Below are 9,993 nucleotides of genomic sequence, written 5' to 3'. Positions count from 1 at the left end.
CTATCTGATTATTTACAATGCACTGGATGGGTGAATACACTACCAAAGGATTAAGAAACTGTTTACAACTACATGTACAGGGGTGCAATAAAACAGCTTATAAGGAGGCAATGTAAACAGGAAAGGGCAATTAACTAGAACCTGGGATTAACTAACTTGAATAATAACACAATGGATTTTCTACCCCTACTACACCTACATTAAAACAAAAATAAAAAAATACAGTATAAGAAACACAATTTACATAGCCAGCTTTTGTAATGTTCAGAGAGTAAAAGGGTTTAAAATATCAAATTAATAGGCCTACCCCTAAAACTCCAGGCTAAGATACTACATGTAGTTTAACTATAGCCGGCGCCCTAACTAAAAGTCATTGTGGTTCAATGCCTTTGATCAAAACTTGAGGAAGTATTTGTCACCATTATAGTTTCTCTTTGTTTTGATAAACATCTCCATTTGAAGAAAATAAAGCATCAGAAGACTGTTATCCGACTCTAAATAATACGAGGGTAATATAACATACGGCCAGCCTTTTCCGGTTAATTGATTGGACAAAACTCCGAGGGTCCTGCTGGGTGTACTGGTACTCGGCTTGCGTTAACTAACAAAGTGAATGTACAGCGAACCAGTGAACGAACGTTGAACCGTTAATATCCGGGAACTTCGTAGTTCCTGACGACCGCCATCCAAAATGGCAGCCTACTGTAAACAAAATCGCGGGCTCGTTTTGTAGCTGTTACAAAAACGGTTTTATTTAGCATGAAATAAAGCTCATGAGCTGAAGAAAAATAGTCACAATGGATGAGAGACATTGGTGGATAGCCACGAAGATCCAGGAATCGTTCCACATCGGCGGTTTTCATGATAACCCAACATTGTTGGAAGATTTTCTGTGCGAGTCACAAACACTCGAATTGATAAACCAATTTTTGGGTACAGGCGGACCGAATAAACTATTCTTCTACTCCGACCGACCACAGACAAGCACTTTGTTCCCAAGTGGCTTACAAAGCACACGCCAGCTCCATGTTGTCAGCTCTCTTGCTACTCTAAAAGAGGTGAACATCGAAGAAACAACATGTCTGTATTTCCTCCGCCATCATGTCAACCACGATGTGGACCCAGTTCATATGGAAAAGGACATCTTCTGTGGAGAGTTGCGACACAGTGTGTTGGACAACCTCAATACTTTACTCTCGGACATTTATCTTCCTCTTCTGCGAAGTCAGAAAGATTGGGGTAAATGTACCGATGAGAATGTTTCACAGTGTTTGAATAGTTTGGAGAAATATGCGGCTGCTTTGTCTGAAACCGTCAACGTACCTGCATCAGGGAGGCAGCAGGTAATGGAAATAGAAATAAAAAATAACAACAACAGTCAAGTGTTCATATAGGCTAATATAATAATGTTAATTTGAATTTAAGAATAATTTGATATTATTCTAATTTAACATTTAAATGCATTTTGAATAAACTTGTCAATCTTTTGTAATATTAATAAATTTCTGTATCCTGCCACCATTTTTTCATTCATTAGGCCTATGAAATAAATATCTTTTTACTCAAATGAGATATTCCCTTTGCTTTGGCTTGGTCAAAATGAGTGATGACAGCATACAAAAGTCTTTCCATTTGAAAATTGCTGTTTATATAATAGTTGTAATAATGTGAACCTGTGACCGGATAACTTTCCGTATGGCGCCACCACCTTTTCACTCATTTTTACAAAAAGGGATATCTTATTGAGGTAAATTAGATACTATATTATTTCATATCGAATGAAAAAGTGGTGGCGCCATACGGAAACTTTTCCCTGTGACCATCTGGGGGTATCACTATCAATCAAGCAAGGGTTACAATTAATGAATTAATTAGACTTTTTGGTCCTACTACTTGCCGTCAACTCGCCGACTTGCCGTTAACTCGCCGTCAACTCATTTTCGTGCCGTCAACTCATTCAATTTACATGAAAAATTTATAACTGGGACACGGAAGTGTTAAGTCTGGGCTAAACTACATATTTCTCATGGTTTTCAGCAAAAATTCATTCACAAAAACAACTTTGTGTTGATAAAAAAAAAGTACCAATCATTGACATCTTGGGCCAAGACTAATCAATCTGAAAAAGCAAGATGGCGGCCTGCTTCGAGATAATTTTTTGACGAGAAAAAAAACTCAATTTTTATTCCGAAATATGACCTAAAACTTTCGCGAATTCTCTTTGAGCTGATACTTTACAGTTCTATGCTTCTTTTGTGGATTTTAAATGTATATTGGAGGATTTGACGGCGAGTTGACGGCGCAAGTGAGTTGACGGCGAGTTGACGGCAAGTAGTAGGACCCAGACTTTTTTTATTCAACATCTAAACAGTACAAGCGCCAATAACAGGACGGATAAAAACATGTATTAATATTAAACAATTGGAATATATTCATGAGATGATTTTACTTTGAAAATGTCCATGAGCAACCGTATATTTTCCCCAAACGAGTGTTTGATTAAAATCACTATCAAGCTCCATCTTAGGGCAAAAAGAGACTGAAATTTATATAAAGAAAAAATAACAAACTAACATTCGTTACATTTATTACAGGTAAACTATAACGTGGTATTTTTGTATTACCACCAATGGCTCAAATTATAGCTAGTAACGCCTCATTTTGTATAAAATTATTTTTGTATGGCATGCAAAGTCTTTTAAAAAAACTACTTCCCATTGACATTTTGCTAACCCATTCCAACAACACAGAAACGGCGTCGACGAGTTCCAGTTGATTTGGTGAGGTCATATTTCCCAATTCATGCATGCATTGTCACTCATTTCATTGTCATATATTGGTATGTGTGTATCATGTGTGATTTGTGACACTCTGTCCGCCTGTCCGGTCCCAGGTCAACTGAGTGCAGGCTCTTCATATTATAGTAGGCCATAGTTGCGATAACGTAACCCTTGCCGTCGGGAGGAGGGTAGCGTTATCGCAACTCAGTTGGCCACAACAATTTAGCGCGAAATTATTAGTTTCCTTGAATTTGTGAAATTTACAGAGTGACTGGCAGTGAATCCTGCTTTTCCAACTCCCCCCCCCCCCCCCCCCCCCGCCCCAAAACCATCTCCAATAAGCAGTGCCTTGGTGCCAAATTATCTGGCTCTGCTACCGGCAGGTTTGGGGGATAGGATTTGAGAAGAGGGGAGTGGGTTGGGAAAGAAAGATTGTTTGGGGCTGGGATCCGGGAGGGGATCCTCTGGTAAGGGGGTGTGGCAAACTTTTGAATGATAAGTCCCTGTACGATACATTTTGGAGTCTTAGGGTTTTTTTTGTAATTAGTTGGCAAGGTTGATGTTGGTTGTTAGAATACTATTCTATCTAGATGTAGATACCTGTAGATCATAGAGCATGAATCAATATTGACAAACAAATGTGGTGCATACATTATATATCATGTGGAAGGCATTGTTCAGATTTGTAAAAGATAAGATCTCTCAGCGTTATTGTGAAGTTCCTATAAGTTTCCAAGATGGGTAAATTACTTCCTTGTGCAATGTGTTTATGAATGCATGGCTTGATGTTGGTGCATGTATTGCACTGCCTGGCCAGCATGCATGGCCAGTGACTACATGTATCTTCTGACAATACTGTTATATTATGCGTGAATGTGAACATAAATATTACCGATTATACATGTAGCTCCAACTAAAGTATTAGGCTCTTTAAGTATTGATGACATTGCAGATCAAATGCTGTTTAATGTTCATTGAAGTTTGTATCACTTTGATGCAATTTCATGAAGCTGTTTTCATTTATTAAGCAGAATTTATTTGCAAAGCAAGGTTCATGAAACCAGCTCACAGTAAGTGTGTATTTTTGCTGGTAACCAATTCTGCTTAGCAATAACTTTCTGTTCTGAGTATGTTTTTTGACTTGAAAGCTTTATGAAATAGTCCTTTGAGTTTGATTAGATTGTTGAGAATCAGTATTTTTAGATTTGCTGTAACCATGGTGATACATTTATAAACAAGTCTCATATGCACCCATGTTACTGTGAGTCATTCAACAAGTTCAAAATTCCAGTTTGTTGTATTTTACCGTACTGTAAATATATTATTTAATGTTTGTTTGCTTGGATAATTATTGCTTACTATTGCCCCATGACCCCAGTACTTTGTGTTTGATTGAATGCTACATCACAAGCTGAGGACCTGCGACCCCTACTAAGGTCAAAAGAAGACCTCCCTCAAGTAACATTGTGACATCTACATCAACTACTGATGATCTGAAAACATATGTTCTTAAGGTTGATTACATTTTGTTTTAATTATCAGGTTCTGAGACGACCTGATAACATGGTGAGTCAGGAGTTTAGTAAACATCGGACGACGTCTTATGATCACAGTATCATCTCAGAATATGAAGCTCTCGTATCAGAATGGATTGCAACGATTGATAACGCACTAGCGGACGGGGGAGACGAGAGGTAAGAATAAAAAATAAATAAATAAGCTGGCATTTATAGAGCACCTTCATCAGAGGTTGCAGAGCCCTTGGATATCTCCTACACAGATCAACCCAAATTTAAAACAAAGATGGCCCAAAATAAAAATGACTCACTGTTGATGAATAACGAAACAAGTGGGTCTTCAGCAGTTTCTTGAAAGAATGCAAATTTATGCAAATGATGGAAGAATGCCCAACGGACCTTGCAACCAAACCGGGCCCAATTTTATAGAGCATGTGCGGAGCTGCTATGTAAAGCACATAAAGCAGCTTAGCACAAAACAATGTTGTTTACCAAAATAAGGTTACCGGCCAAACCATGTCGCATGTACAATTTGTGACTGGTGTCCTTCTGAAATTGGGCACAGGTCTCTCGTTGCAGGGTTTTAAAATGGCACCATTGAAACTAATCTATTTTCCTCTTTATTGCCTTAAGATTCATGGATCCAACGTCTGGTCCGATGAGTGAGTTAGAAAGATGGAGAAGACGTCAGCGGATGCTAGCAAACATCATGGAGCAACTCAAAGGCAAAGAATGTAAGACAGTGATTGGCGTTCTCATCACATCCAAGTCGAAGGTTCTTAAGAAATGGAAAGCCATTGATGCAAGGTTTGTAAATAATAATAATAATAATATAGTTCTTTTCACACCCGAAAGGGAGTCTCAAAGCGCTTCCAGAATTATTACCCCTTGTCACTGGGCCATTTAATTCATTTCATAAACCTTGCTTGAAAAATTGCTTGGCCCCTTTCAAGAATGAAGTTCAAGGCCTGAAATTAAACTTTAACTCTTTCTCTTCTTTCAGCATAACGGATGCAGCTAATGAAACAAAGGATAAAGTGAAGTATTTAGAAGCTCTACGTCGTCATTTTGAGCATCTCTATCACGGCGCCTCACCCTCAGAGATTATCAACACAGCTCTTCCTGCCTTAGCAAATAGCGTCAAACAGATGGACTCTATCTCTAGATTCTATGCACGCAGCGGCTACTTGGGTCTGCTCTTTACTAAGGTAAGGGACCAAGTCTTGTGAATGTAAACAACTTGCTGCACTCATTCATTTTAAACTGCTGGTAAAACCAGAAGAAGCAACAATTTTCTTCAAGAACTCGATGTATTGGCGTGTCGTGGCTGAGTGGACAAGAACACCACACTCGAGCCCTGGTGTTTCTGATCAGCAGAGTGTGGGTACGAGTCCTAGGCTTGGCACTTTTGTCCTTAAGCAAGGCACTTTCCTTTACTGCTGCTTCCTTCGGATGGGGCGAAAAGCCATTGTGTAGTGTGTAATGCACTTAAACGAACCCAGTGTACACACTTTCATTTTTGCTTATTTATTTGCTAAGCTTGGTGGTAAGCCTGGGGTGGATTTCACAAAGAGTTAGGACTAGTCTTATCTCGTCTTAGGACGAGTTACTAGTCCTAACTTAGGACTAGCTGCACGTTTTTGATATCTCCTAGGACTAGTCCTAAGTTAGGACTAGTCCTAACTGTTTGTGAAATCGACCCCTGTTTTCATAACTGAAATTGATAATTTTTCTTTCGTTTGTTTAGATTACCAATCAACTGGTAAATGCCTGCAAGGAATACATCACAGCAGAAACAATAACCCCCTCCCAAGATGACTTACTGTGGCCCAAGTTCTATGAAGAGATAGAGAGTCGGGTCAATTCCACTGATCAGCAGGGGAGGACAACTAGAGCTGGAAGACGGAAGGGGAAAGATCAGAAAGTTGAGGAGGATGAGACGCTGATTGGACGACTGAAGGCGTGTCTTCACCTCAATGTGAGCTTAGGGATGAATTTTGATGATTAATGTATTTGTAAAAAAAAAATTTTTTTTTTGTATTATTATTATTTATTTTTTTATTTATTTTTTTTTTTCCATTTCCTTTATTGACCAAAACAACAACAAACAAGCAGCACGTTACAGGAAATTTTTATATAATTATTTAGACATTTGAAAATGTTAAATAATTTTTTTTATAAGCAGCAATTAAAAAATGACATGAAGGAAATTGTGGCATGGGATGGTCGAGTGGCCAAGCGACTGAAATCAAGCTCTGGTGTTTCTGATCAGCAAAGTAGGGATTCAACTCCTGGTCTTGACACTTGTGTCATTAAGTAAGACACTTAACTATTACCTACATGTATGTAAAGCCGTAGGTTTCATAAATTGTATATATGCACATTAAAGAACCCATTGCAACTATTGTAAGAGTATGGGGTTCGCTTCAGTGGTTTTGTTTTGAATGGTTAGTAGAGATAGAATAAAGGAGTCTCTATTGGACAACTTTGGTTTGGACAAAGGGAAATAGAAATAGAATATTTATAAATGCAAATTTTGTACAACATGTTATGAAGGCAATAATTGACTGAATACTATGATTGTATTTTGATTATTTTTACAGAGTGTTTATCGAGACACGATTCGTACTCTACGAGACAGTCTAGGTGGTGCTCACACCTTAATGCAATTCCCATCTATCAGTTCCTTGGGTGCTCCTACATCAAGAGTCCGAGCTCATTCCAGAGGTACATTGACATTGATGGGGAAGGCATCTAAGACACCATCAGTTGTTGGTAAGATTTCTTTATGTTTCCTCTTTTCTTGACTTGGCCTGGCGGATAAGAGCACCGAACTCAAGCTCTTTTTTTCCTGATCAGCAGAGTGTAGGTTCAAGTCCTAATTGTGACACTTGTGTCCTTATGCAAGACAATTAACCATTATTGCTGCGTCCTTCGGATGAACTATAAAGCCGTAGGTCCCATAATGCACGTAAATGAACCCAGTGCGCTTAACTGCTCCTTCCAGTCACGGGTGGTAAGAATAATAATGATAGAGTCTTGTAATGCACACATGTCAATGGAGTGTAAACTTGAAGTAGAGCTGAATTCAAACTCTGGTGTTTCTGATCAGCAGAGTGTGGGTTCGAATCCCAAGTCGTGACACTTGTGTCCTTAAGCAAGACACTTCACCATTGCTTCGTCCTTTGGATGGGACGTAAAGCCGTTGGTCCAATGTGTTGTGAAACGCATGTAAAAGAACCCAGTGCACTTATCGAAAAGAGAAGGGGTTTGCCCCGGTGTTCCTGGCTGTGGCTGCTGTATGCGCCGTAGCACCTTGTAAACCCTTACGAGGTGCTAACTCATTGGGTCTCAGAATGCATCACTTCAGTAACCTATCTTCTAAAAGTTTGTATATACTCAGCGCCTTGAGTACCTTGTTTGTTAGATACGTGCACTATATAAGACTTTATTATTATATTATTATTAGTGGAGAGCCTTGCCATTAAGAGCTTTGTGGACAATGAGCATCAGCTTGAAGATGATTCGTTGAGAGATAGGGAGCCAGTGTAGTTGTTTCAGAATGGGGATGATAGAACATACTATTCTAGACATTGTCACGATCATTGTCATTTTAACCACACCCCTTATTTCCTCTTTTAATCTTTTGTTTTTCCGCTTTATTAATGTGTCAAGTATCTGATTATTGGATTGTTTTTGTTTCTTCAGGTGATTCTGAACACGGTCACGGTGTCCCATTCACTGATGAAGAATCCATCTTTGGTCACATGGATTCATTCTGTGCTCGTATCAGACAAGTCATTGACGCTGTGTATACCTTAGTACAATACAGTAAGCTAGGTCTAAGCACAGAAGGACTGCCACGCCCTAGGAGGGAAGATCTGTTGGTTGAAGATGATGCTACGGAAGATGGGATGGAGATTGCAGCACTAGGAGGAGGAGGAGGCGGTAACCAGTCTGAGAATAGTAGTAAGTAATGATAAGATGCAGATTAAAGGCACTGGACACTATTGGTAATTACTCAAAATAAATGTTATCTTAAAAACTTACTTTGTAACGAGTAATGGAGAGCTTATGATAGTATAAAACATTGTGTGAAACGGCTCCCTCTGAAGTAACAGGCTCCTAGGGGATGATACCCATGCCTACATCCTTATGGACTGAGAAGGAGCGCTCGTCTCAAAGCGCTTCTGACATTATTACCCCTGGTCACTGGGCCATTTAATTCATTCCTTAAACCATCTAATTCAATTCAATTCAATTCAATTCAATTCAATTCAGTTCAAAAAACTTTAATCATCCTTTGCAGGCAATTACAATAGCAGACCAGCTCCATATAAAAATATTAAGAGAAATATACAATTATACAATAATTTAGATTACTTAATAGATTACTTGACAAGAACCATCTCTGCTCTTACATGTACCCATTTACCCCTGGGTGGAGAGAAGCACATAATTATTGTTAAGTGTCTTGCTCAGGGACACAAGTGTCACAACTGGGACTCAAACCCACACTCTGCTGATCAGAAACACTAGAGCTTGAGTTCGGTTCTCTTATCCGCTCGACCACGACACTCTATTTAACTTTGGTGTATTTTTGCAGGTACCCCAACCCTAGAGTCTCCACTCAAGCCAGTCAGTCCCACCAAGACCCCATACCCGCATCCTCCAGGCATCCTTCCCATCGTTGAAGAAGAAGAGAACGCTCTCGGTGAAGACGAGGAGGAGACTAAGGAGAGTAAAGATCATCCACCTGAGGAACTTCTAGGAAGTGAAGTTCCATCTAATGCAGATGAAGTTCATGATATTATTATTGGAATGTCTGGGATTACTTCACATAATGCTGCTCTGCTTAGTAAGTCATCTTAGATGTCTGTCAAGATTAATGAACTTATTGCCTCGACGATGAGCTTCCTGTAGAGCTATAAAGGATTTTAAAGTTTACATTGTGCAAAAACAATCTTAGAAGTTAAGGTTTGAAAACTATAATAAACCTTGTTTCAAATACCACGCCTGACAAAGGGTGAGGGCATCCCCCTTAATGTTCTCCCATACTGTAAGCCACTTTTTTCCTCTTGTACAGTACAAACCCCCCCCCCCAACTCCCCAAGTGAAATAAGTCAGGTTCCTTTTTGTCAAATAATTATCAGTTAAGGATTATTGTTCGTACATTGGGACTTTGACTCGAAGATGGCTTGATGATTGTGACTATTAATACAATTCTTACATGAGAAATGACTAAGATGAACATTATTATTCAATCCAATTCAATTCAATGAAACACTTATTTCTGTACCTACAATAAGAAAAGACAAAATCATGAAGACAAAATCTATAGTAGTACAATACAAGCAAAGACCTATGGCCTAAACCAGTGTTTATTCTTTCCATCTTAGGGAAGTTGTACAACATGGAGGATTTCAACGATGAAGGACCAAGCATCTCCTCCATCGTCAAGGATCACATCTTAACGATGAAGAAACTTCTCTCATCTCACATCAATACTTCGGTCATGCTGGATGTAGAAGGGAAAGAGAAGGAGAAGTTTGGTGAGACGTACGAGGAATTCTTAAACACGGTTCAGCAGATTGAGATGTATCTGTGCGCTTATCTTCAAGCTGTGTTTCTAAGACGGATGAAGACGCATGAAGCCTTGGATGTCATCACACGGTAAGATCAGCTGTCTCTTTATA

General features: G+C 39.1%; 1 protein-coding gene across 9 annotated transcripts in view; it reads left to right on the top strand.

Annotated features, from left to right (window-relative positions):
* The first annotated feature begins 700 nt into the window (after positions 1-700).
* The window catches only part of LOC139947629 (uncharacterized), a 77,979-nt gene continuing 68,686 nt past the window's right edge, over positions 701-9,993 (top strand). For all 9 annotated transcript variants that reach the window (XM_071945597.1, XM_071945596.1, XM_071945595.1 and 6 more), the window contains exons 1-9: positions 701-1,343; positions 4,323-4,474; positions 4,931-5,104; positions 5,301-5,505; positions 6,045-6,275; positions 6,901-7,072; positions 8,006-8,266; positions 8,904-9,155; positions 9,697-9,970. In XM_071945597.1, coding sequence (XP_071801698.1) covers positions 798-1,343; positions 4,323-4,474; positions 4,931-5,104; positions 5,301-5,505; positions 6,045-6,275; positions 6,901-7,072; positions 8,006-8,266; positions 8,904-9,155; positions 9,697-9,970 — 2,267 coding nt within the window. In that variant the 5' untranslated portion in view covers positions 701-797. The remainder of the gene's footprint in view (positions 1,344-4,322; positions 4,475-4,930; positions 5,105-5,300; positions 5,506-6,044; positions 6,276-6,900; positions 7,073-8,005; positions 8,267-8,903; positions 9,156-9,696; positions 9,971-9,993) is intronic.

This window comes from Asterias amurensis, chromosome 14, assembly GCF_032118995.1.
Source record: "Asterias amurensis chromosome 14, ASM3211899v1".
NCBI lineage: Eukaryota > Metazoa > Echinodermata > Asteroidea > Forcipulatida > Asteriidae > Asterias > Asterias amurensis.
This window is presented reverse-complemented; position numbering and strand designations above follow the sequence as displayed.